This window comes from Podarcis melisellensis (genome assembly GCF_964234715.1).
Source record: "Podarcis melisellensis genome assembly, chromosome: 3".
NCBI lineage: Eukaryota > Metazoa > Chordata > Lepidosauria > Squamata > Lacertidae > Podarcis > Podarcis melisellensis.
Window position 1 is genome coordinate 64,711,769 of NC_138530.1, and position 27,614 is coordinate 64,739,382.

At 40.9% G+C, this 27,614-nt stretch overlaps 1 protein-coding gene and 1 long non-coding RNA gene across 2 annotated transcripts in view; one reads left to right on the forward strand and one right to left on the reverse strand.

Annotated features, from left to right (window-relative positions):
* Nucleotides 1–242: 242 nt before the first annotated feature.
* Nucleotides 243–27,614, forward strand: part of THEMIS (thymocyte selection associated) — a 59,549-nt gene continuing 32,177 nt past the window's right edge. Inside the window, exons 1-4 of the mRNA XM_081907144.1 lie at nucleotides 243–501; nucleotides 12,938–13,099; nucleotides 15,631–16,089; nucleotides 21,258–22,312. Coding sequence (XP_081763270.1) covers nucleotides 411–501; nucleotides 12,938–13,099; nucleotides 15,631–16,089; nucleotides 21,258–22,312 — 1,767 coding nt within the window. The 5' untranslated portion in view covers nucleotides 243–410. The remainder of the gene's footprint in view (nucleotides 502–12,937; nucleotides 13,100–15,630; nucleotides 16,090–21,257; nucleotides 22,313–27,614) is intronic.
* Nucleotides 10,217–27,614, reverse strand: part of LOC309367682 — a 32,942-nt gene continuing 15,544 nt past the window's right edge. Inside the window, exon 3 of the long non-coding RNA XR_014167275.1 lies at nucleotides 10,217–11,078. This is a non-coding gene — a long non-coding RNA (uncharacterized lncRNA). The remainder of the gene's footprint in view (nucleotides 11,079–27,614) is intronic.

Here is a 27,614-nt window from a genome sequence, read left to right on the forward strand (position 1 = left end):
TCAGTGTCAAACTATCAAAGGTTTAAGACAAGGTATTATTGTTGTGTGTGCATCGTTGCAGCTGCAATAAGTACCAAACCATATCCTAGTTGGCACGTTCTTTTGTCGCCACCCTTTCTTTATCACTGACATAAACCCACTTGTATTTTGTATTTCCTGTAGCCCAAAATGGCACAAGCTAGTATATAGCCAGGTGCTGCTGTGCATTTCTCTTAGCTTCCTATGACTGCCTTCCACCAACCCAACGTGAAGTCAGAGGAAGTGGTCTTCACTCTGAGAAAGCTCAAGAACCTCTCTTTCCACAGAAAGCTTTTGCATGCCTTTCTTTTTCTATGTGCAAGAGGTAACAGAGAGCATCCTACCAGGTATTTCTGTTTAAATACTTTTTTTTTTAAGCCGTTGCACGGACCATGGCCTCAAGCTTGAAGAATTTCATCCATTCCTTGGATCCAAACTCTCTCCCTCGGATTCTGCAAATCCAGTCTGGCTTTTATGACGAAGGTGAGGTTTGTTCTAAGAAAGTATTTCTAGCTGGGTGTAAGTAGTGGTGACTATGGTTTTAGCTCTGTGTCTGGAATGTATTTGAACAGCTAGGAGATGTAAGAGAATGACATTCAGCCATCATTAGCAAGTTTGCTTATAGTACATATTAAATATAGATATAGAGAAGCAGTTACAGAGGAGGCTGACCCTGTGCTGTAAGAACATGGTAAATAAGAATCAAATATAATGCAGGGCAGGCTTTTGACGTAGCCAGCATTCATACATAAGCTATTAAGGTATTAACCTTAGGGGCTCAGATGAGTGCAGATCTATTGCCACATCCCAAGGAATCCGGGCTCATATCATTGGGGGGGGGGCATGTGATTCTGTTTACAGGTTTGCTGTTGTAACTGATGAGCCTAAGGACTGGGTCCCGTGAAGGATACACAGGGCCTTGGGTCCATTGGATCTAAAGCTTCTGCCCCCCCCCCAATCCTAACTGTACCCTCCATCATGGCATAACAAGAGTGCTGTTCTCTACTGGTGGAGGCGGACAGAGATCCATGTGCCCTACCAAACTACCCCCCACCCCTAGCCATCCGCATTGGCCGGTGTGTGTGTGTTAGTATTGCATTCAAATATTCCATGAAATGAGACATTAAGGTCACATCCACATCATACATTGTACTACTTTAAAAGTCATGAAGAGAATCCTGGGAATTGTACCTCACAATGGTACAGATTCCATCACCCCTAACCGACTACAGTGCCCAGGATTCTCTCCAGGAACTGTTAAAGTGCCATCATAGAGCTTCAGATATATGGTGCAGATGAGCCATTGTCAGGCAATTCATTAAGGCCCAGATCTAAGAAAAGCAATTCACAAAAGGGCTGTGAGCCTCCAAAGGTGCTATGCATACAGTTCCCACGTCTGGATCTCTGCATTCAGTACAGTACTTGGAATAAAATGTGCACCCTTCAAAAGATCATTGGTATCATTAGGTTTTATAGCACTGATTATTGGGGTAGGAGAGGTGCCTAACAATTATAGTTTAGGTCAAGGTTCAAACCCACAGTCTGAAGGCCATGCCTGCCCATGACAAGTGATATTTTGTAGGCCCCTGAGACCCCAACCAAATTTGTCATTTTATGAAAATTGACTGCTCCCATGGGTCCCCTTCTGCAATGTTATGAAGCCAGATAAAAAGATGTATTTCCTCCAAGACCCCACTAAATTCATCCCTTTTTTTGCCATGCCCACTTTTACATGTTGCCTTCAAAGTGTTGACTATGGATCAAAAAATGTAAGCCACCCACAATTTAGGCCATTCTTGGTTTTTCTATTTGATCTGTCTTATCTCTTCTTCTGCCTTCTCTTCTCTTTCCCTGTCGTATGGATCACTGCAAGGCTTCCCACTCACAGTGTAGCAGCTAAGACACCCATCTCACTCACTGCCCCATCTCCCTCTTTCATGCACAAATGACACAAAATAGGAAGCAATTCTCAGAAGGGTGGCCTGGAGACTAAGAATGGGTCTGCAGCAGGCCACATCAAATTGGTCGTGGGGAAGCAGCTATTCCACTTACATTTTTGTTCCCTTCACTGTATCTATGCTTTCACCCACACCATTTAAATAAGGGAGCCGTTGGACGGGAGAGAGTCGGCAACCGCTTTGGCATGAAATTTTCATCAGTGCAACATTACTGTAATCTGTGTGCATGTGTGCCTTGCTCTAACATTGCTTTTGGTGTCTTTATTATGGGGAAAGCATTTGGAGAATCATTGCTCACCAACTGTGGTCCTCCTTATCTGTGCAAAGTTGGAGATCACTGAGACAAAAAGAATAGAGGCTATGGAACCAACAGTGCTTTTTGCATCAAACTGAATGCACATATCTCACACTATTGCGAGGAAACTAACATCATACCCCGTTCATTCCATATTGTATTTTAGTACTCACCATCGCTGACCGTAATGTTTTACAGAATGCTCTTCTCAGAATACCACAAAACCACATCAGAATAAAAGGAAGGCCCCAGAAACTACATTTTCTAATATAATTTCTCACTGTTCTATTTTGTACGAAGCCCATGTTTGCTTCAGTTACTATGAACACTGACCATAAAATGTAGTGGTATGTTCTTTATTTTAAAAAAAATCTGCGGAAATATTGTCCTCTGTGCAGTGTTGATGTTTAGCAGGTGAACAACTGTTAGTCTCTATCAAGATATGACCTCGTTTTCAAACACAGGTTAAAGCTTAATAGCATATGTTGAGGTTTATACTGTATTTTCATGTAAAGCATGAAGAGGCAGGGAAGCAAGAGATTCTCAAGAGAATTTTCCCATACATTCCATGCCACTACCATACCCTCCAACACTTCTCTGATGAAAATAGGGGTGTCCAAAGGAAACGCGGGATATTCCAGGATTAAATCAGAAACTGGGATGACTTCTGTAAATATGGGACTGTCCCTGGAAAATAGAGACACTTGGAGGGTCTGCATGAGGTAATTTTAGGCAATGTGCATTATTTCACTTTTGAAGCATACGAGTAACATTTCTCTCCCCCATTCTACATTCTTCTATGATTTAAAATGGGGGGAGCAGGCTTTAAAGCTTGTCAGATCTGCTCTGTTTTCTTTTACTAGAACCCTCAAGATCTGCCAACCAGATAACCAGGTGCAAAAAAAGACGTACAGTTAGAAACAAAGAGCACGCTTTCTGAGCCCCAGAATTTGTTTTCAGTGTTAGACCTAAGCTATGCTCGCCATCCTTCAACAGATGCAAAAATGGCTCTTGGTCTTCATTTCAGCAGCATAATATAGGAAACAAAACAAAGCCATTTTGTTATATCTGTTGTTGAACAATTAGGAGTCAGAAACCCTTGCCGATCTACTCTGCAAAGCACTCACACAACTTTTAGTAGATCCCAACCTTCATGCCGCCCACCCATATTATACAACACAGGAATGAGATGGCCCAACAGACCTGGCCAAGAAACCTACTGTCCATTACTGTAGCCTGATTGCCATTATATCTTTGTAGGAAAGAGAGAGGAGGAAGTAGGAGAAGCAACTATGAAAACAGGCTTCTCAAATATAATAATTTGTTAGTTCCTTTCTGATCAGTGACTGAACAAGGTATTTAACAATAAAAAAGTAAATATGATTAACATAAATTGAAACTTCGCTATATCTTCTCTTCTAGAATATTTTAGTAAATATTGACATTTAACAATCTAAGCACATAGTATGCTCATTGATTTTGTAGAGATTAGGATACATGTTTCAGTATCTCTTCACTGAAGAAAGATGCCTTTTAAAAATATCAATACAAAAAATTTCCAGGGGGCAAGTAAATTTAATTTTCTGCTGGGTTAATTGGCAGGGAAGCAAAAAAGTGTAATCTTTCCCTAGAGAAATGTAGAGCTGCCCAGGGCCATTTATTGAAAGAATTCATATTATACATGCTGTGAATATGTAGACACAGCATTGGTAAAAATGGACTATATAAGATTATCTAATTCTTAAACTGGGCCTTAAACTTGGACACCATGTAATTTCACATGAAAGAGGAAGTGGCTTGCCCACAAAACCGTATCTATATCTATATCTATCTATCATCTATCTATCTATCTATCTATCTATCTATCTATCTATCTATCTATCTATCTATCTCTATCATCTATCTATCTATACATACATGCATGTATACATACATACTCGCTAAGAAAATACAACAACAGTATGAAGGTTTCCTAGGTGCATACACAGGGACAAAGAGCCAAAAAGCAGAGGCACATTTAGGGGCATGGTTTAGTTGCACTGGATGCAGAGCCTTGGGAACAACGCAGGGGACTTCACAACTATTATTTAGAATGGAGCATGAGGGGCAGGGGGCACCAAATTTGAGACCCCAAGGTCTGTCATTGCAAACAGTCTGGATAAAAGTAATCCAGTTTTTTACTTTTCCAAAATCCAGAGTAAGGCACTATCTTTATTGGGCCAACCAAAAGGCCACAAAATACTGAAGAGGCTTCTGAACTCTTAATCAGGCTGGATGTCATTTTTTATATTATTATTGTTGTTGTTGTTGTTGTTGTTGTTGTTATGAAAACTGGTATACAAGAAGAGAAATAAATAAAAATGTATGTGCAACAACCAGTACCCCAAAAAAACCCAAGCAAACCTCAATTGCTTTCCTCAATCAGATTCCAATTATTTAGGGAAAAAGTCTTCCCTTGGTTGTCTGTCAGGAAGGAAAAATCAGGACAGTTTCCTATTAAGGCATAAAACTACTTCTGTTGCAATTATGAATATTGCATAGATCCATATGCATGAAAAATACAAATGAGTATTAACAACATGTGGAATGCCTAATATCTTGTCAGGCTTGAACGTGAAAATAAGTGACAGAATGCTGATGGAGGTTTTAACCTTTTTTGTTGTTGTTTTCATGTAAAATGGTGTCATTTGCATCAAAATGCTTTTAGCATTTATGTAATATGGCCTGCTTTTCATTTGCTCTGCTCAGGGCAGCTTACAACAGTTTTAACAGAACAAAAATTAAACAATCAACAATAAAATTAAACAGCACTAAGAAAAAAGTGGCAGGTATAGGAGGTAAAACTAATCTAAAAACACACGCGAACACACACAGAGGAGCAGCCACAAAATTCCTCTGGGAAGAGAAAGATAATTATAAATATTGTTCAGGCTGATGGTGTCCATTGCAGGCAAATAATCAGACTCCAGACTATTGGAATGAAGACCAATAGGTACAAGAATAAAATGTGTGCTTAATAAAATAGAGAGCAAGGTTTATAATCTAGTTAGTGTGAAGATTAAAATTGTTGTAGTTCCAACTGAGTTCAAAAGACATGAAATACAAACAATTAACTGGGCTGCAGAGAATGTTTAAAAGTTCCTCTTTCAGGTTATTAAAAAAAATTTTGCTTAAAAAAGAAAAACCAAGGCCATTTTGAAATTAATTAAATATCATATTATGTCATCTAATGTTTTCTCAAGGGTTGGAGTCATACAAACAGGCCACAGAGTTTATTGAATTAAATGTTTACTTTTCTATGTGCCAAATAACTTTTCCAGCAGAATAAAATAAACGGCAGATGTTTTTTCTATTTATTGCTTAGCTCAGCAACTGTTTTGTGGGGGGGAGCGGGTTGTAAAATATAATTGATCAACAGAGTCTCAATCCTGCGGTGGCAAACTTTGCATGGTTTCAAGAACACATTACTTTAAGAAAGGTGTTATCCCACAACAAAAGGTCACAAATCGCTGCAAAATGTCATAATACTGTCCCACATTCTGCTGATTCCTTATTTCACATCGCCCACACCTCCCAGCACCAAAATGACTAATGTTTTCTATGAGTCCTAAAATGTTATCCCTTGACCCCACTTCTGTGCATCTCTTGGTTTCCATCTGTCTCTCATCCACCTGAAACAGAGCAACCTGAACAAGCTGCTTGTATAAATTAGACTAGTCAGACCTTTCCGGATCTGTAATATAGGCCATATCTTGACAAAGGGAACACGCAGGCAAGGAGCAGAAGGGGGTTAATTCACTTATACATTACTTAAGGATGATGTTTAATATCAGCTAATTCTGAAGTTGAGAAGCAAGACAAACAAACAAAAAGGTGTGTTTTTTTCTAAAATAAAAAGCTTCTGAGGTGTCAACTTACTCTTTCCTGTAAAATGATGGCACTTACATCAAAGCTCTGTCACTGCATGCAAAGTTCAAACCCGCCAGATAAATGAGAAACAGCAGAAAGTGTCATAAACCCATCAGGGGAGAAATAAATCAAAAAAACAGCAGAAGTGATTTTTAAAGGATTTGCCTAGGATAGAAATAGCTTAAAGCTCTTGACATTTAAAGTTTTACTATTGCATGTAGAGAGATAAATCTATGCCCCTTGCTTCTTCTAAGGATTGGGTAGGTATTTGCAAAACCTGGATGTCCTGAGCAAAAAGCAGTCAGCTAACAGATATGTACAGTACTAACCTTTGCAAAGGGAGCTCCCTCTGCGTATGTTTGTACATAGGCGGCTGAAGGTCCAGGTGATACGGCTTGTTTCAACCCGATCCTTTCACTCACTGGGAAGATGCTTTCGTGGAGACTGCAATCACATAAGCTCCTCCACTGAGCACAAGGGGAATGATTTCCTAGAAAAACAGGAAGGGACACAACTAGGAGTGGAGAAATAGCAAGGAACAAGCTGCAGAAGACACAGCAGCAGGTGTTGGTGTTAGAAAGTAAATGCAATATACAGCAGCTGGGATTCATGAAGCCCCTGAGCCATGCAGGTGTCAAGGTTTCAGAGATTTCCCTTTTTGTTTAAAAGGCCACTGTCCTTGAGCTGATGGGGAACGGGGATGTGAGGGGAGGGGAGTCCAAGCTGCACTGCTACCACCTACTCTGGTTCTGGGGGCTTGGAGGAAGACCCCTGCAGCTCTAGCATTGCCGCAGTGAATGTTTTATTAAGGGATAAAAGATGGGGCCCCTTTGCAGGATTTAAGAACATCACAGGAAACCTGTTAACTGCAAAAACCCCAAATGTTGGAGTGAATCAGATAATGTTGGGTTTTGGACAGATACCTATGATCCTTGAGCATAAATTACTGAGGGTTTTTGTTTGGGGGGGGGGGGAGAGATGCTGCCAAATGACTGCAAAACCTTGGCACCAGTTTGGAGTGAATCAGACAATGTTGAGGGTTGGGTTGGTACCTGTGACTCCCAGTTTGAGTATCAGATGGGGGCCACTACAAAATGTGGGGTGGGAGCACACTGGATGTAAACAGGAGAATAAATCATCATCATGCAGCTGTAAACTGGATGGTAACTTTAGTATTTTACACTCTAGTTTTGAGGATGATCCTTCTTCAGGGGTTGAATTCAATGGAAGTTACTTCTGAGTAAACATGAAAAATTGCACTATGAGTGCTTTAAAAATGATAATCTATAGCTTTACTTAAAAGATCCCTGCATTGGAAAAGTACATCTTCTCAGACTAAAAGGAGCATTAAATAAATGTATTTTAAAACCCATTGTTTTCACTTGTTTATATTTACCTCAATCATTCTGTCATAATGCAGTGATAGAAGGCACAACTTGTTTCCTCTCATGTAGTTTACAAACTATCTAAAATTTAAAGCGTTATCTTTCAGGTAAAGTAAAATATTACTGGGAGACTTAATGACAGGAAAATCTCATAAAAAGAAACCACCATAATATTTCTCTCTCCCACCCCGCACCCATTTAACATTTTAGAAGAATCAGAGGGAAAAGCTATTGAACTAACTGTTTGGTTGCTTTGATGTGATCACAGCAGTGGCTAATGTGGATTTGTTTTTAAAAAACCAGGAAAGAGGTTGTAAAGGGATATAAATGTAGTTCTTATTGAACAAAGTAGCAATCTCAAAAAGGTGGATTCAAAGGCATCCAAGTTCTTTAATTCCAGCCTTCAGGGGCATTGTTTGATCCTAGTAAATAGACTGCATTATTCCAGTTTCCTCTAAGATGAGTATGCAACATCTTTCTTCAGTTGAAAGGAAGAATCAGTATTTCTGCTTAATTACCTTTATGTCTTTGATGGATTTCATGCTTTCTTTGTGAAGAAAAACACAGGAAATTTTGCATGATGACAATGAGGAATGCATTACATTTTATTCTCTGCATACACTATGAAATATGGTGCATAGCATAATCTACTCCGGCAATGTGCTTTTGATTCTTACATGCATTGCAGAGACCCTAACGTATTGCTGGAAATGAGGGGTTATCTTAGAAGTCACTTGATCTCACTCCTTGTCAGCAATACCAGGGAAATGACTTGATTACAGGCGGCTCAAATTACTTTGTTTCTTGACTGAAATGAATAGCTTGATCCAGGACATTCTGTACCACACTTGAGAAGATGGGCTACATTTCCATAAGTAATGTCATTTGTATTTACTTACCACACATGTGGTAATGGGCAATATGTCAATTCTGCACTCAAGGCAGTTTAAAATGTAAAATAATGGCATACAGTCTAATAGACATTCCTGAATCGGCAGGATCACTGATGAGGCTCTGTAAACGCATCTGCAGTATGTATGCATGTAGGAAATTTTTGCAGGTTATAAATAAGCACATATATAGGGTGGAGTAACATGCGGGTGATAGACAGAATACAAAAGAGAAAAAGAGGTAAAGAAGAAAACAGGGAAATTCAGGTCCCAATTATTTCATAAATATATGTAAGGTGGGGGTGGTGTCGAAACCTCTGATTTTGCGAGGCTGAAATACAAAATAGTAAGAATCGACTCCTGATACAGCCTACCCCTTTTGATCTGCCCCACCACCACTGGAATATGGCCTCAATAGCAGGGATGCAGGTGGTGCTGTGGTCTAAACCACTAAGCCAGTGGTGTCCAAACTTTTTTCAAAGAGGGTCAGATTTGATGAAGTGAAGAGCCGTGAGGGCCGACCAAAGGGCCAACCAAAGTTGTTGCACTTTTTTAAGGATTGAAATTATTGAGCTTTTTTTAAGGTTGAAGTTGTTGAGGGTTTTTTTAGGATTTTATCCCATAAACTTCCAAAGGGGCTGGATTAGGCCCCCGAAACAGACTTTGAACATGCCTTTTGGGCTTGCCGATCAGAAGGTCAGCAGTTCAAATCCCCACGACATGGTGAGCTCCCATTGCTCTGTCCCAACTCCTGCCAACCTAGCAGTATGAAAGCATGCCAGTGCAAGTAGATAAATAGGTAAACAGTGTTTCTGTATGCTCTGGCTTCCATCACGGTGTTCCATTCCACCAGAAGCAGTTTAGTCATGCTGGCCACATGACCCGGAAAGGTGTCTGTGGACAAACGCCGGCTCCCTCAGCCTGAAAGCGAGATGAGCGCCACAACCCCATAGTCATCTTTGGCTGGACTTAACCATCCATGTGTCCTTTACCTTTTTCTTTTTTTACCTATGACCCCAATAAGGTTTTCCACAAGGGGAAGTGGCCATTTAGCTGAAAACAGTTCCCACTCCATGGCATCGCCTTCCACTCTTATGCCTGCTGATTATGATGGGAGAAAGGAGTTAACAGGGACAGAGCGTGAACCTTTGCCACCTTAAAAGCAAAGGCTTAGGAGTAAACCCTACATAAATCCTGAGTGGAGTCCTAAGGGTGGCATCTTGTTATGCCTCCTCCTGGCAACTCCTGCAGCCAAGCTGGTGGCAAACATATTGCTCTGCTTTCCTTTGGACCACATCAGCAATGTCAGAAGGGGGTTCTTGTTGTGTGGGTAGCTCAGAACCACCATACACACTGCCCAAGCTTGTGCCCCAGGGAGGTCACTTCAGTGCTTCTATCATGGTAGTTTGACTTGACCCCTAGTAACACACTCCATTCTTTCTTGAGACCAACAACATTCATTTTCAGTAAGTACCATTGCCCTTGACACAGATTACTGTAGCTTCCCTCAAGTTGGAAACTTCTGCTTGCCTTGAAGAAGCGCTGTTTGCAAATCTCTTCACTTGTGGCAAAAGGTGTTATTTCCCTTATACGTAAGTCATTTCCTTCTAAGTCATTACCATGCCAGGAACTGGTAATTCAGGATTTCCTGATCGACTTTTGGGTGATTTGAAGTAGATTGGCAAGGATTCCCGACTCCCTGTTGTTTAACAATGGCAACTGGGAGCTCAGGTCTGGCACTCAAGACAAATTCCAGCACTCTTTTGCAACTGACTGCTTCTGGTGACTCTCAGGATTCTAGGAAGAAACAAAACAAATCTTGCAAGACTGAACTCTGCCCACTCTTCACCTTTCTAGGCATGTGCAAGTACCCACTGAAACCATGTGCCTCTTGCCAATCCTTTCCCTACTTTCCACTCTTGAAACACCTCAGAGAGATCTAAGTGTGTCTGCAAAGAACATTCCAGACTTTCCCTTGCATTCTAGGGAAAGTAGGCAGGGAAAAGAACTTCTGGGCAGGCTCAGTCCAGGTTGCTCCTGTCTTTCTGCTACAGGTAGCATAAAGGCAATTGGAATGTTGTGGACAGCAGTGGCGGTGTTTCCTATCACCCACCTGGAATAGATAAAAATGGTCCATTTATATGAGAAGCTGCTAAATGGCTTTCTACCCACACATATGCCATGAGTTGCATTGAGTATTACCTGCTAATGGGTTGTTTTGACTACTTACTTTTCACAGGCTTAAAGAAAAAAGGTTCATAACCCAAAACTCTGTACACTCTAGGATGTCAGGAAGTTTGTGTTTCTTAAACTATTTTGTTGTGTTGTTTTTTTAATAAAAAAAATTAGGGAGCTGAGCGCTGCCACAGCTGCTTAAACGTGGCTAGCCCCGTCCACCAGCCAGCCCTATTGGTTGGCTGGAAGGCTTGGCCGCAGCAGCAGAAGCAATCAGGAGCCAAATATGCCTCCCTGCCCCTGCGGGAGGCTGCTCCGGCTAACAGCCCCTCCCCTCTGGGAGGAGGAGAGGCCTTCTCTGCTGGACCCTGCGTTTCTCACCTGCTTAGAGGCAGAATTGGAGCACCAGTCAACAGGGCCTGCCAGCAAGCAAGACAAGCAACTTCTCCTCCCTGGCCTGAGAAAGCAGAGAAGAAACAGCTGAGACATGATTAACCTCTTGACCTGGAGACTTAACTCCTCACAACTTAGGAGGAGGGAAGGAACCTAAGAGGAAGGCAATTGGCTGGAGCCCTGGCTGTGCATCTGGTGACAAGTGATGCTTAACCTTAAACTTTCCCAGAAGCCTGTCATATTGCATCTTCTGAGAATCAGCTTATTTAGATGATGCAGATGATTAACGGACAAGAATATTTATTCAGTTCATTGATACCACTTGTCACAGAGCATACCATTCCAAAATGTTTGCCAGCAGGCAAAGTGGCATGGACAAGGATTGTCTGCGTTGAATGGCACATGGAATTGTGGAGCTGGAAGGGACCCAAGGGTCATCTAGCCCAACTTCCTGCAATGCAGGAATCACAATGAAAGAATTCTAGACAGATGGCAATCCAACCCCTGCTTAAAAACCTCAAGTGAAGGAGAATCCACCAGCTTTGGAGGTAGCCTGTTCATGACTGATCAGGCCTTGACAAATACCGTGAGATCATTCAGCATAGCAGAGTACAAGGCAACAGAAACAGAATAACAGGATGTACGGTAGCTTCTGAGATGCACGACAAAATGCCCTTTGAAGATGAGGAATACTTATAACACACATCACAAGTGATAAAACCAGTGCTACAGACAATGGCTTAGGGGGCGTTTCACTCACCCCACCTCCACCAGCCTACCACCATTTTTTACTTACTCCAATCAGCACTCATCTGTTTAGCAGCAGTTAGAGACTGATTCCCTATTGGAGGTTGCAGTGTTATGTGTGGATGCATCTGTTTTTGCTTCACTTCTATCTTACTGGGTCAATGGTTCTTAAGCCATAGGGGAGGAACCCAAGTTCCTGGTCCTGCTTGCAGGGTTTATTGTGCATCTGCTTTGCCCCAGTGAGAACACGATGGTGAACAAGATGGGCCTGTATCTTGATCTAGCAGGGCTCTTCTAATGTTCTTATACCATAGAACAAATTCAAAAAACCCCAGAAATCAAGCAAACTTGGAGAAAACATGTAGCACTTTGGCTAAAAATATGTGGTTCCTACATCCATGATGAAGAGAAGAAAGGAAATGGACTGGAAGCAGGTTGTGTGGATAAATAGTTCTAATTCTGAATTAGATACTAGCTACACTGAAGAAAATATGTTGGAGAAGCTTGCACTTTCTCTCCTCTGAGGTCCACCTCACACTTTCAGAACTAAGAAGATGGACTACTAGCAAGTTTCGAAACGTCATTTCTGTTCTAACTTACCTTGATATTCATGGGTACTTCTAGGTGCCCTATTTATTGCGCATTCATCCCAATTTGTTTGCCAGGATGATGTCGTGTTCAAGCAAATGTTAACCCACACTTTCTAGTACATTTTCCTGCCACTTTCCTTATCACAAAAAGTTAGATCTTTGAACATAGTAACAAGAAATATTATGGAATTAGGTATTTATTTGATTACTTTTATCAGAACGTAAGTGATGGAACTTTCTGCTAATGTTCCATTTTTCTTGTCAAGGCTCTGTACGCTGACTTAATTGTTGCTTATTAGAAATTGATCTTATTGTTTTACATTTGAAAAATCAATAAAATACAAAAAAACAAAAGTAGCATCTTTTGAAGTAGCAGGTTTGCTGCACAAGACCTCGCAGTCTCATATAATTGCTGGTATGTGATTTAATCCAACCCAAAAGGGGAGATGGGCTGCAAGTGCCTTCGGTGTAAACCAAACAACCGGGAATCTAGGAGGGGAAGAGTAACAAAGAATGCTTGTAAACTGCCATGAACAATCCATAAAACATTTGTGTTTATCTTTATGTTCTCCTTTAGGTTCGATTTATGAAAAGTGTGGGCATGAATGCTGCTTGTCAACTGGAGACGTGATTAAAGTTGTTGGATTAAAAGTTAAGAAAGTCCTGGCAAGCAACTGTGAAAGTGAAGATGATGCTAGCTTCTGCTCCACTACAGTTGAGCTACCTTTACATTTTCCAGGTAAAGTTTGAATATTTTCTGGTTAGATAAGGAAACCAAAAAAGTAAATAAAAACAGAATTAGACACTTCTGTAGTACCTATTGCAGTATGTTTCATTTGCAACGTGCTTGAGGTTATAATGAAGGTACTTCAATTAGTGGTACTTTCTACTCAATCTTACATCAGAGATGGACAAAATGTGCACAATTATGTCTCTGAAGTAAAAAAACAACAACACACTAAAGCAAAACAAGTTTGTATAATAGATCATTTCATGACCTGTACAGTCAAATGTCCCATATCATAAAATAAACAAGGCTTCCCTCAGTTTGAACCACTTATTGATTAAAACTGATCCCCATGAATTAATCACCCAAGGCTCTACTTGATTAACGCACGTTGTTTCATTTAATGTTGTCCAAAATTATCCTTTACAAATAGGGGAAACCATGGGCTATTTGTTTCTTTTTTCATGCATGATGCATGAAGTGCTGTACACCAAAATAATAAAAATCACAAAATGTAAGTGCAACAAAAAGTTAAACCAATAACCCAACCATAACTCTACACAAATGGCGCATTACAAAAACAAATAAACTTCTTATAATTTCAACAGTATACTGATTGAACTACATGCTAAGCAAAATATGTTGGCATTAAAATCACCTGCATCTTCCACCTTTCTCTGCCTTTATGAGATGTGTAATGCAATAAAATACAGGTCATTATCACACTGCCATTTTTTCATCTTCCTATGTATGTAGTCCAGAGTAGCTTTTCTACCATTTGTAACAGAGAGAAGACAAGAAATGGGTGCATTCAGTGTCAGCTTCTCTGCAACATGCAATTCCAGTTAGAGATGCTTCAAAAGAAATGTTATGGTGCAGCTGAGTCATAAGTTATAGCTTAATTGCACAGCTAAATTAAATCCCACTGCTATGTTCTCTAAACTTCCCTTTGAATCATCCTCTAAGAGAAAACCACTCTACCCAAATGTACATATGTACTGAACATTTTCTTTCTGTTATAGCTTTAACAAAACAATCCCAATGGGTATGATTAACATGGAAATAAAGATGCCCTTTAGGTACTGCAGTTGCAGAAGCTGCTGTATCTAGTAATATTTCAATGTTGCAATTAGAGCTGAACAACCAGGTGGGTCTACTGCCTAAGCACAGAATTCATGCTAGTAGTTTGGCTATCCATCATTTTCTTCTCCCCACTTTTTTTTTTTACTTCTGTATTAGATCTGAGTATGCAAATTAATATAGTGCCTGTTAAAAGAATAATTAATATGACTCTTAGACTTTAATCTGCCAGTACTGTTGCATGCTCCCGAAAGCTATGGGTTGTATTCTTCATATCACTAAGCAAACTGTTACAACAGCACAAGGACTTCTATTTTTGCAATGGAACTTTATCCCCATCTCTCCCCCCCCAACATGCACCCCTGAAATTTGTTCTGTGGGTTCATCCAACCATCTGGAGCAGGGCGTGTACAGGGGGGAAGAGTCTTCTTATGCTAACACAATTATTTTGCTGAATCCCAAAGCTAGTATCTGTTTTCCTTCTAACAATCAGGGAAAACTGGCTCAGCTCTCTTCTGAGCCATTGCTGCAATCAGAGTACCCATAACCCACCAAACACTTGTCACTCACCATTGCCTCCCATCAAAGCGCTTCCCTTTCCGCAGGCCATCAAACAAGGGAAGGGGGGCGGGGGAGAGAAGGACTGACTACTTTAGCACCCAAGAAAACAACTAAAGATATATAGCTTAGGGTCCCACTCTCTTGGGGCCCCCTAAAAAATGTAAAGGGGAAAAAACTGGATGTATATTTCCAAAATATAAGATAAAAAACAAATAGAATAAAACCTACATGCAGCAACAGTGGCAAATGGCTTCAGATACCTATTAGGTCCATAAATGACCATATAGCATATATTCAACATAAAAAACAGCAACAATTTATTGTTGACAAAGGACAGCTGGACCCATTACCTTCAGTAAAAGGACCCATTACCTTCAGTAGCTCAGGGTCTCATCAAACCTAAATCCGACCCCGGGGATGAAAGATTACCAGTATATACTTACACATACGTACATAGATTACCAAGTTTTTTCTCTGCTAGATACAATTAAAAAACACACACACATGAAAATGTGCTACAATCCACTTTTTTCTTCCTTGGCACAAATTATTCACACACAGAGAAGTAGACACGCTTACACAAATGACATACATATTTCTGTACAAATAAAAGGAGAAATAATACAGATGGCTCTTTGAAAGGTAATTATCATTTTTAAAATGTCATTTCCCTGGTTTTATACAAACATCCTGAGTTCAGATGATACCTATGATTATGTTAGCAATTTGAACTGCAAACATTTTACGAGGTTATTATTTTATGAATTTGTTTTCATCCCCAAACCAATGCCCCCATTCTTGGGTACCAATGAAATTATAACTACAAATGTTACGTATTGGATACTTTTTTATGTTTGTATCACTTCAAGGCACCTTTCTTGAATAAAAATGTTCTTTTGAAGGTCTTTGCAGGATAGTGGCTGATAAAACACCATATGTTAGCATTGAAGAAATTGTGAAAAAAGTTTTGATTGGATCAACACAGCTGCAACATCCCTGCTTCTTTTGCTCTAAGGATATAAAAGTAGAAAACCTGACCATCAAACGGGGTGAGAAGATCATATTCAACTCTGTGGAAGTCAGCAATGGGATATTGACCGTACACTGTAGATTAATGAGGGATGGCCAAATCCATGCCTTTGTATTGCCAATTTCACAAGAAGGTGATTTCTATGAATGGGAAGATGACCAGACTTATACCCTGAAAGAGATTGCCAAATGGAAAATCCCAAAGAGCAGAAGTCGGAGAGTGACATTTACTCATATCTGCAAAGCTAGGAACTCTACCAGCTTGCTTCCCGTGGATTTTGATGGCTGCATTGCTCTGACACCAATATATGAAGTACAAGCAGTGATGAAATGTAAGTTAATTACTGTCTTTGTCAACTATCTCGGCCTGATTAACAACATACTCAAAATTGAAACTGAAAGATTTACAGATCAGTTTCAGATGTTGTTTGCAGTTCCCTCAAAATATCCTGAGAACTGTAGAGTGCTGGAAATTGGAGCTCTGGAAATTGGAGCTTTGTAGGGGATAAACCACTGCTCCCAGGAAATGTGCTTTAAAGCTATGGTTTGTATACAGCTTCTGAATTTACCATATCAGAATTTACTGTGTGTTTGGAGCTGTTTGCATTCTCACTTAATTTGCATGGACCATTCAACGTTACCTTCAAAGAGCATCAGTCTTGATGCTTCTGCCCTGTAAATACCTGATATTGGGATAGTCCAACAACGTGGCGGAAATTAGGCTGCAAATTCTTCACTCAAGGTCTCAGACAATTTGTTTTGGTCTTTTTAGGTGGGTGGATCAATCATTACTTCCTGCTACTTCCCTTAAAGTGCTTTTGTTTCTTTTCTGGCTATGCTCTTAACTATTTCTGTGCTCTCCTGAATGGAAGAGCATAACCCTCAGATTTGCACAAAACCAGAAAACTGCACAAGTAAACCACATTTTAAAATTCTGCACCACATATTACAGAGCAATCTGGAAAGTTTGTACAGTATTGATAATTTACAATTGCTTTCATTTATTTTCCAGGCATGATCTTAACTATTTCAGGTGTGCTCCTGAATGGAGGAGCTTAGCCTTATATATCTTTTGATTCCTTGGATTTGCACAAAACCGGAAAACTGCAAAAGTTTGTGCTGAGAATGAAAAACTAGATGTCAGGGAAAAGAGTTCTAACCTAGTCTTCCCCCTGATAGACCTAAAACAATTTGAATAAATGATGGTTTTATGGCTTACTTTGATCCTTTGTTCATTTGGGGGGTGGAGAGCAGTGATGTGAAAATCCCTCCCACCTTCTTTTTCTTAACCCAATGGGGACAAGTCCTTTTTGAACATGTAACAAAGGTCTATTTTTATTTTAAAAAATTAAATGTCTGAAGTAGATATAAGTAGGGTATTAAAAAAAAAATCTCAGGCATTCTATGGATCTTTTAAAGTGACTTTCTTATGCTCTCAGAAAAGATTCTCTCATTCTCCTTGGTGCTCATTCTTTTATAGTTCCCTCTGTGTAGCTTTTCCCCACCCTCTTTTGCCCTTTTCTGTGTTTAACCTTGAGCTTTGGTGCTAAGAGTTTTCTTTTAGATATTTTCTTATAGACAAATTCATGGAGCCTGTCAATGGCTACCTTCACTGTCAGAGGCATTGTGCCTCTGGATAACAATTGCTGGGAGTCACAGGTAGATAGAGTGATATGATGGGCTGCCCAGAAGGCTGTTCTTATGTATTGGTGGGGATCATAAGAGCCACAGTTCTCCAAATAATATGGAAACATAGAGGGTGGATGTGGAGTTGTAAATAAAGGTGCACAAGGAAGAAAAGGGAGAACCTATGATGTAGAGAAAATATATAGGAAAACTTGTTCCTGTATCATTCCTGAAAGGTGCTGTCACGTAGGCTGAATAACTGCTGTATGCCTCACTTGCTTCCTTTAAGGCACCAAGTTCAGGTGACGTTGAACATGTTGAACATGACGTTGAACATGACGTTGAACATTGATCCATAATGTGAAGGACATCCTGACATCATTCTATTAGGCATTTCTCCATTCCATGCTGCAGGCTTCACTGTCCTGGTCCACATACAGTGGTGCCTCGCAAGACGAAATTAATTCGTTCCGCAAGTTTTTTCGTCTTGCGAGTCTTTCATCTTGCGAAGCACGGTTTCCCATAGGAATGCACTGAAAATCAATCAATGCGTTCCTATGGAAATCGCCTTCAGACCAGGTCTGGGGACAGTCTGTCCCCCGACCTCTTCTGAAGGCTGGGGGGGGGACAAGGGCTTTTCTTCCCACCCCCAGCATTTTAAAAATACCCGGGACAGCAGAGGACTTCTCCGCTGTCCCAGGGTTTTTTTAAATGCTGGCGGGCAGCAGCGCTGCCGCCCGCCAGCATTTTAAGATCCATCCATCAGGCTTTTCTGCTGCTCTCAGATGTGGTGGGAAGCACTGTTCCATCCTGTTATGTACTGAGTTGAATAGGATCCAAACTGCAGCAGTCTGATTGGTCCTAGAACAATAGGATCCAAAATGCAGCAGTCTGATTGGTCCTAGAACAATAGGATTCAGAATGCAGCAGTCTGATTGGTCCTAGAACAATGCAGCAGTATGATGGGTTGGCAGGAACCACCCAATCATTCTCCAGATAGAATTGAATCCACAACCTGATTGGCTTACAGTAGAATTCTGGAATTAGCCAATCATGTGCAGCCCATTGTGTAAATAATGTATATAAAGCAGATACTTTGAGGGGACTTTCATTCATTCCTTCTCACCACTATGAGCTGAATAAAGAGCATGAAATCACTTTGCGACTCTGAGTATATTTCACATCCCATGTGTTGAAGTAAGATCCAGCTGTCTGTCTGGTTGGCTTTTAAATGTGGAATGTGGTGGTTGGGATGCCTCAGGCAACAAAAGGTCTCTGACTTGCATTCATCCTGATGTAGAACAGCTCCCATAAATTATGTCTTTCTGAGTCAGGAAATCAGGCAGAGGAACCAAGACATTAACAGAACAGCAGTATTCAGTTTGCCTACAACACAGTCTAGGCCATGGTGACTGAAAGATGTCAACAGGAAAGAGGCACACACACACATCCAGAGAGTTTCAGGAGGGGAAGGAAGTGGGTTTTTGAAGACACTGGTTTGCTTCACAGAGCCCAAAGGTTTATAAATATGCAATTCTGGTTTTAGATCAAGGTTTTTATTCAGCTTTTCACCAAAGTTGAGAAGCAGGGCCTAGGCCTTAAATTTAAGTTTCAGCTATTTGTCAGATACAATAATATTGTTTCACAGCCCTGTGTCCTAACATACGCTTCGCTAACTTTCCTATTTCCAATAATATCCATGTGTTTCACTGTGCATTCAACATGGAAATCACAGAGAATATTTTCTAAACAACTTCTACAATGTGCTGTTTAGAAGCAACTCACTTTCATGTGATAGCGATTTGCTTTCTGAACTGTGAAAAATGGATTCCCACATTTTCTTTGAAATACTATATATACGCATGAGATGGCTGTATCAGACATGGCACACATTCTGTAAATAAAACAGCTGCTGTTAAGAGGGACTAATCAATTTTTAGCTGATATCCAAAGCAGCAATGCTACTTCTTCACATCAACCCAAGTGCAATAACCATGCCAGTCTTGTAAGCCTCAGCAATGTTGCTTAGAGTGGGCTCACTAACTCAAAGCTCAATTTCCCACCTGGCTTTTCTAATGGCTCATTACCTTCCCTTTGTCTTTGTCTTTGGTAAATGGCTGATCTCCAGGTGATTTCCTGAATACAGGAAGCTGGTTTGGACTATTGTATTTGAATATTTTGTTGGGAAAACCCAGCCAGATGGGCAGGGTATAAATTTATTATTATTATTATTATTTATTATTCATTTTATTTTAACACTTTGCTAAATCCACTGTCTAGCAACCATTTTTAGTTGCCCCCCAAACCCATGACCCTGGCTGCTGGAGCCTGCTTAAGGACTGCCCCCAATATTGGGACTTGTCCCCACCCCACAAGACCATCTTGAGCAGTTTATCTCACCCAATTCAGCAGAAGCTTGCTTCTCTTTTGGCTGCTCCTTTGGTGCCTTTACCACCAGCACTGGCTGCTGCTCCACATGCAGACATGCTCTCAGATTTTCCTGCATGTTCTCTCACACCTCCAGTTCTTCCTGCTGCATCCCTTTTCCCTGGCACCTCCACAGGCACTGATTCAGTAGGCACCAAACTTCAATTCATCCTGCTCTCCCACAGCAGAGTGGCAAAATCAATCAGAAGCTCCTTGGTTCTAGGCAGCCCATCCTTCTCTGATGTGTCATCTTGCCCCTTGCCTTCAGCAACTGACTGCATCCCTTTGCAGTCTAAGCCCCTGAGCTGCCACTCTGAATCGCTTTGGCCACCCAGTGCCAGATTATCAAACAGGCAGAGTAGGCACCAGCCTTTTAGGGGCCCCAAGACAACAGATCAAAATAATATTGATTTGATCTTGAAAGAAAATTACAATCAAGTTTTCTAGTGTTATCCCACTAGAACACATGCACGACCCCCCCCCAACCCGAGATTTCGACTGCCTAGGATTTAATCTGCCACAGGGTTTAATCTGGCACTGTGCCCACCCCTTCCATATGGGTGCATAGGAGTCAAATCCTAGGGGACAAGGTCCCTTCTGCCCCCCTAAAAATACTTGAGGCCCCCCAACGTTGATGGGCATTGTCACTCAAATGGGGGGGATGCTATGTCATGTGATTCATAATGCAGGGTGGGGTACCTGCCCCAATACAGTGGTACCTCTGGTTACATATGCTTCAGGTTACATATATTTCAGGTTACAGACTCCGCTAACCCAGAAATAGTGCTTCAGGTTAAGAACTTTGCTTCAGGATGAGAACAGAAATCATGCTCCGGCGGCGCGGTGGCAGCAGGAGGCCCCATTAGCTAAAGTGGTCCTTCAGGTTAAGAACAGTTTCAGGTTAAGAACGGACCTCGGGAACGAATTAAGTACTTAACCCGAGGTACAACTGTATTTTATGCAAGTTGGCACCCCTGTATTTGTGCCTCAAGGCTGGGCTCCTGGGTCATTCTTAGCCCGTTGTAGCATCTCATCAGGCATGGCTCTCACCTCTCATGGAGTCACCTTTTTCTCTCCAAATGTACCCTGCTTGCAATTGCTTCATTTCATTGAACCACTGGTTCTGCTACTCCATCTGTCACTGGTTCTGCTGGAACATCAACTTGAACTGCTCCACAAATGTTGCTGTTTCTCCCTCCATTTTGACTCAATCACACCTTGCTCTTGGGCCCTTCCTCCAGGAAGCACACATCTTACTCCTGAAACCAGTGTTGCAAAATGACAGCATTCTCATAAGTTTTGAGCTGAAATCATTAAAGGAATTATACAGTTAATACACTGAGAGCCTCCTGAAACTACTAACGCATATGTAGAAGAAATTTGTATTTTTACATAGTAGACCTTTGCACATCAATATTAGTTAACCTGATTTTTTCTCTCTTTTCAGTTCAAAAAGAGACTGTTTACTTCCTTTCAGATTTAGATGTTGAAGTCAAAGACGTCACTGACTGTTACAATATTCACAGTTTCCTTCAACCATTGTCCATGGAAGATATTTTGGAAAGGACGTGCAATGAATTTCCTATTGTTGTCGCGGTAATTGAAGGCTCTGTCAGAAATAAGCAATCGTATAATATTTTGTGTCCTGGTAGAGAAATAGTCATTTACAAAAAGTGCCAGGCAACACGAATCTTAGCATCTGAGATCAAAGGTGATTCCTATAAAAGGCACTTTTTAATTCCTACCAGCTATAAAGGGAAGTTCAAAAGAAGACCACGGGAGTTTCCAACTGCCTATGACCTAGAAATAGCAAGGAGTGTGAAGGAGAAGCTTCATGTTGTAGCTACCAAAGCTTTTGAGTCACCTTATGAAGGGTTGTCCTCTGTTTCTATTGGAAACCAATTTTTAATTCCAGAGTGCCAGCTAAGTGAAGTTGTTGATCCAGGGAAGAAGAAAGTAGAGAATGCTTTGGCCTGTGAACAAATTCTATCACCAAACGAAACCCACAAGAGTATACTTCTTCCAATGTGCATGGAAGGGGGCTTTGTTGAACTTGTCCATGATAAGAAACAGTATGAACTTCTGGAGCTTTGCAAATATTTTCGTCTTCCATTTAAAGTCAAAGTCTCCTTAAGGGATCTTTCCATCCAAGAGGATATTTTGGCTGGTATACCATGTCTGCAGCTTGAAGAAAAAATAACAGATTCGTACTTGTTAATCAGCACTTTCAGCAACCCCACAGAAATCTGGGAAGCTCCTGTGCATCGTTTAAATATGTCTTTCCAGTTGCTGAGCAAACATGCAGAAGATATTGTGTGTTTCCCAACAAAGTCTATTGTGGAAGAGATTACGGAAGAAGAGTATTACATGATGAGAAAATATGGAAATCAAGCCACAAATCCACCTCCCAGACCTCCTAAAACCCATAAAGCTGAAGAGTCCAAGGCATATTTTCTCACTGTACCGACCCAAAGTGCTTGCAGTACACCAGGACCTAGAAAGGTAAGAAGAATGTTGTGTCTTTTACACATCCATAGCTAGATAACTAGATATTGGGCATAAAACAGTAACCCAGTTCCAATAATGATAATAATAATAATAATAATAATAATAATAATAATAATAATAATGGTGGTGGTGATAATAATAATAATAATAATAATAATAATAATAATAATAAAAAATTTTATTTATACCCCGTCCATCTGGCTGGATTTCCCCAGCAACCTTGGGTGACTTACAGTATTACGTGGAACATCCAACAGAAGGCTATAACCCTTCATTCCTTGTTCCCTCTAGCCCAGCCTTACTCTCACAATCTGTAGCTAACCATTAGTTTTGACACAGAAAGAGACTGATATTTTTGGACTGTTCACTTTTATGTCTAAAGCTCTATTTATTTCCATGGCTAAAATTTAAGGCTAATCTCCACTTCAGAAAAAATGAGGAGGAAGGCTAGGACATAACTCTTGCTTTTGATGTGCTAGATTCCCAAAGACAGCATTAAATATAACACCAAATACATCATTGGCAGCCAGTGGTCCAGTGGTGAATTCTGAAGCACAGAAGAGCATTGTGACAGTCCCATAGTCAAAGGAGAATCTGTATCCGTGCATCCAAGGAGAGTCCAAGAATGCAGGCAACTGTGTTAGTCAGTTATGCAATTCTGTGACAGTGTTGCCATTTAAACTGCTAATATATTTTAAATATATTAAATATATATGGGACGCGGGTGGCGCTGTGGGTAAAACCTCAGTGCCTAGGACTTGCCGATCGTATGGTTGGCGGTTCAAATCCCCACGGCGGGGTGCACTCCCGTCATTTGGTCCCAGCACCTGCCAACCTAGCAGTTCAAAAGCACCCCCGGGTGCAAGTAGATAAATAGGGACCGCTTACCAGCGGGAAGGTAAACGGCGTTCCGTGTGCTGCGCTGGCTCGCCAGATGCAGCTTGTCACGCTGGCCATGTGACCCGGAAGTGTCTGCAGACAGAGCTGGCTCCCGGCCTATAGACTGAGATGAGCGCACAACCCTAGAGTCTGGCAAGACTGGCCCGTACGAGCAGGGGTACCTTTACCTTTACCTATATTTTAAAAGGAAATAAGCATTTAGTTTTTAAAATATTTTTATTCCGTTTTCATAAAATGTACAACATGCAACCAACTCAGTAGCACTGGATACATTTTCTGTTACGAAGAAGCGTTTTGTCTCTCTCTTTATTTCCCTCCTTCTCTGAGCTTCATTCAGAAACTGTAGCTCTGTGAGACTTATGATACCATTGGCCATAGTATCCTTCTGGAGCAGCTGTCCAAGTTATGCACATGTGGCACTTTGCTGTGGTTCTGGTCCTTCTTGCATGGTCATTTCCAGAGGGTGATGCTTGGGGAGTGCTCTTCAGCCTTGTGGAGCCTTCAATATGGGTTTCCTCAGGGTTTCATATTATCTCTCATGCAAATGGGGTTATCCAGAGTTTTGGACTACGTCGTCAGCAATATGCTGATAGTATATTGTACAGCTCTACTTCTACTGCAAATGTGGCAGTGGTTGTGCTGGACCCTTGTCCTGCCTCAGTGATGGACTGGATGAGAGCCAATAAAATGAAGCTCGATCCTGATACAACTAGTGACTGGTTTTCTAGACCAGATGGATGAGAAGTTGCCTGCTCTTGATGGGGTTATACTCGCTCTGAATGAGCAGGTATGCAGTTTGGGCATACTTCCAGATCCCTTGCTGTCAATTGTGGTTCAGGTGGTCTCAGTGGCAAGGAGTACCTTCCATTAGATTCGGCTGGTGACCCAAATGTGCCCCTGTCTGTACAGGAATAACCTTACCTCTGTTGTCTATGCTCTGGTAGACTCCAGGTTATATTACATGTATGAACCAGCCTGGATCCTGCAGTCATCAGTTGAGGCCCTTCATGTGCTTCGTCCATGAGAGATCTAGAAGGTGACAACATGACAATTGGCCTTTTATGTGGTTGCTCACCCCAAGGAGGCTCACCTGGCACCTTCATTAAATATCTTTAGGTGCCAGGCAAGAACATTCCTCTTATCACAGGCCTTTGGCTAATTAGCTAATTTATGGCCTTTTGAATTGAGGTGGGGGTTATTGTTTGTTACTATGGTATGTATTTTTGTACTGCGATCTGCCCTGTGATCTTTGGATGAAGGGTGGTATCTAAATATAAATAAATAAATAAATAAATAAATATGAAATAAATATGGTTAAGGAAGGGTGCTGTGTTCACATGTAGTACCAAGCTATAGGTAAAACAAACCATGGCTCACAAGTCAACAGCAAACCATAGCTTCAGCATGTAGTTTGTTGGAAGAAGGCAAGCAATAGTTAATGGTATAGTGTTCACAATGTTATATGTGAACCAGGTCTATGGCTTTTTAATTTTTTTAAATAATAATAGGCACAGGATGGGGAGAATCTTCATGGGGAACTCTAAGCTTAATAGTAGCACAGGGAGACGTTTTCATGGGAATGGAGATGGAGAGGGAAGGTTTAAACTTTCTTTCTCCATGTGCTGTAGACCATATAAAAATTGGGAAGGGTGTCCACAAACAAGCTATTAGATTTCTAAGAAACCTGACATAGTTGTTAATGATACATTTAGTGTCACATCCAGTTTGACCCTTAGTACACAGAGTTTCTGACATCACAACCACCACCACCACCTTTAAAAATGGAAAGTCCCAATATAATTGTATCACACAATTATTTTGAATAGGTAGATTCAGGCCCAAAATTCACAAAAGTAAGAATAAAATATAGCTTTACAACGTGCCATTGTAAATGGTGGGTGAGTAGCTTAACAGGGTTAATTTGCAGAAATGTGAATGGAGTACTTCCGTTTTACTTGTGTACAATGAAAAACAATAATCAAAACATTAATCTTTTATATTCAAATGAAGCTTGTCTTGACCCCATGGTATGATTTGCATGTGGTCTTTCAACAAAGATAAATCAGAACCGTAGCAGGAGTGCAATGTTTTCCTTGAGTGTAAATGAAGCAATTAAAGTTTGCTTTGACACAACAAAAGAGTTCACTGACAGTGACATTATTCTGAAATTCAACATGTTTACCAGCAGTGAAGCTGAGTGCTCCATAAATCCCCTCCTTACGTATCTAGTTGCTTTAGTATCTGTATATTCGGGGGAGGGGGCTGCTTTCAAAAACCATGCATCAATTTCATTAATATTTAAGTTTGTTTACATCCTCTCTCTAAAGCAAGAAATACAGTACATACTTCAGTGTTCATAGGCAACCTTCTACATTACAATTAAAAAAGGAACACATTGGTTCATCTCATTTTCAATGCCTATGAAGAAAATCTCCAAAACAGTCATTTATCCAATTCTCTTCTGTGCCACGAGTCAGTAGCTACCCAGTGTCAATATAAACCCTTAATCCAGATGCTAGGAGCATACTCAACCCATGGCAGGAACAACCAAAACTTGGACTAGAAGTATCCTAGCCCATGCTTGAATGCTATTTGTGATGAGACACTTGAGGTTATAGAGGAACAAAATTATATTTCTGGGGTTCAGTGTGAACCCCCTAAAATAAACCTGCAAATCAACAGCCCATAGGTTCTTCTGACATCTCCTTGTTTTAAATAGGTCTGGGTTGTCTGCTCAATAGTCCTTCCCCGTGTCATTTCCTAAACCTGCTGCAATCCTATGCTTGATTCCTTCTTTCCTTGGTTGCCTTCTGCCTGCCTGTATTCAGGGTAGGCATCTAAAGAGACCTGTGTGGCTGCATAGGGAACTTACAAATGAGCTGAGATTTAAGAACGGCATGTATAAGAAAGGGGAAATCACGAAGGAAGAGAAGCCAAGAGTAGCTAACAGATGCAGGGAGAACCTCAGGTGGGCCACAGCTTAGAATCAGTTCAGGCTTGCAAGAGAGTTAAAAATAATAATAAAGGTTTCTTCAGCTATGTTCAAAGCAAGAGAAAAACAACTAAGTAGTAGGTTCTCTGCACGGAGAAGAAAGAGAAATGCTTTTGGGTGACAACTCCTACTTTGCCTCTGCTTCACCCAAAAGGAAAACAGTGCCCATCCTGGTGATAACTGAATAAATGATGCAAAGAGGGAACTGCAGTCCCAAATAGGAATAGAGGTGGTAAAGGAACACCTAGCTACTTTAAAGAATTCAAATCTCCAGGACCTGATGAGCTGTACCCAAGGGTACTAGAGGAGCTTATGGATGTGATCTCAGAGCCTCTGTCTATAATCTTTGAGAATTCGGAGAACAAGTGATGTCCAGCAGACTGGAGGTGGCAAATGCAGTCCCCATCTTCCAAAAGGGAAAAGAAGAAGGCCCAGGTAATTCACAACTAGTCTTGACATAAATATCAGGAAAGGTCCTAGAACATGGAGATATAGGTTGATGAGATGCAAACACACCAGCAGAACCAATCTGGTGCTCCCGCTGGTGTTTTTGCACCACAGTGACCTTGCCATCTCCTCCTCCCTCCCCCTCTACCTCTCATTAAGCAACAGGGATGCAACTGACCAGGGGTCAGGTGAGTGACGGCCTCTACCATGCCACCACCTACTGGTTTTTACTACTAATTTGTTTGGAAAGTGTATTCCCAGTTTCAATGAGCATGAAGCTAAAAGATAAAAACATTCCTTATCACCATGTAGTTATATGATCTTTTCACATCTATCCACTGTCCCTGCAAACCCTTGTATCCTTTCATCATCACCCTTTCCACCTTATAAGAAAAACTACAGTAGCAAACCAACAGCTGAAAGACAGTCTTCTCTTAACAGATGTGATGGCTTCCAGAGTACCATTCCATCATCCCCCTGAATTGTGAGAGTTCCAAAGAATTCAGCAGAGCCATATTATCTTTCTTTCTCTCCCCCCTCTCTTTTAATCTTAAAAGAGATTGGATTGTCAATGGGTTTATACAGAGGTGTCACAACTCTGCGCAGCGAAGGGCGCATTATTCTTACTTTAAAGCACACATCTAACATCTATTAGCCAAAGCGAGAGTTTAACTTGCACACAGAAGAAAGAAAAGATTCCCCTATGAGTTATTTTGAGAAGCTAAGTGGGAATTAAGTGGCGCCTCTGCCTTATGGCAACTGTCTTCACAGAGCTGAATCTAACTTTAAATGAGTCTATAGAAACTGCTAAAATCACAGCTGGTATGTGAAATAAGACTGAACAAAATGTGAGTGCCAGTCTGCGACAAAGCAATGCCACTAAGATGCTAATAAAAAGCTCCCATTGAAATAATTACTCCATGATTTTTACATACAAACGACGTGACAAAGTGTAAC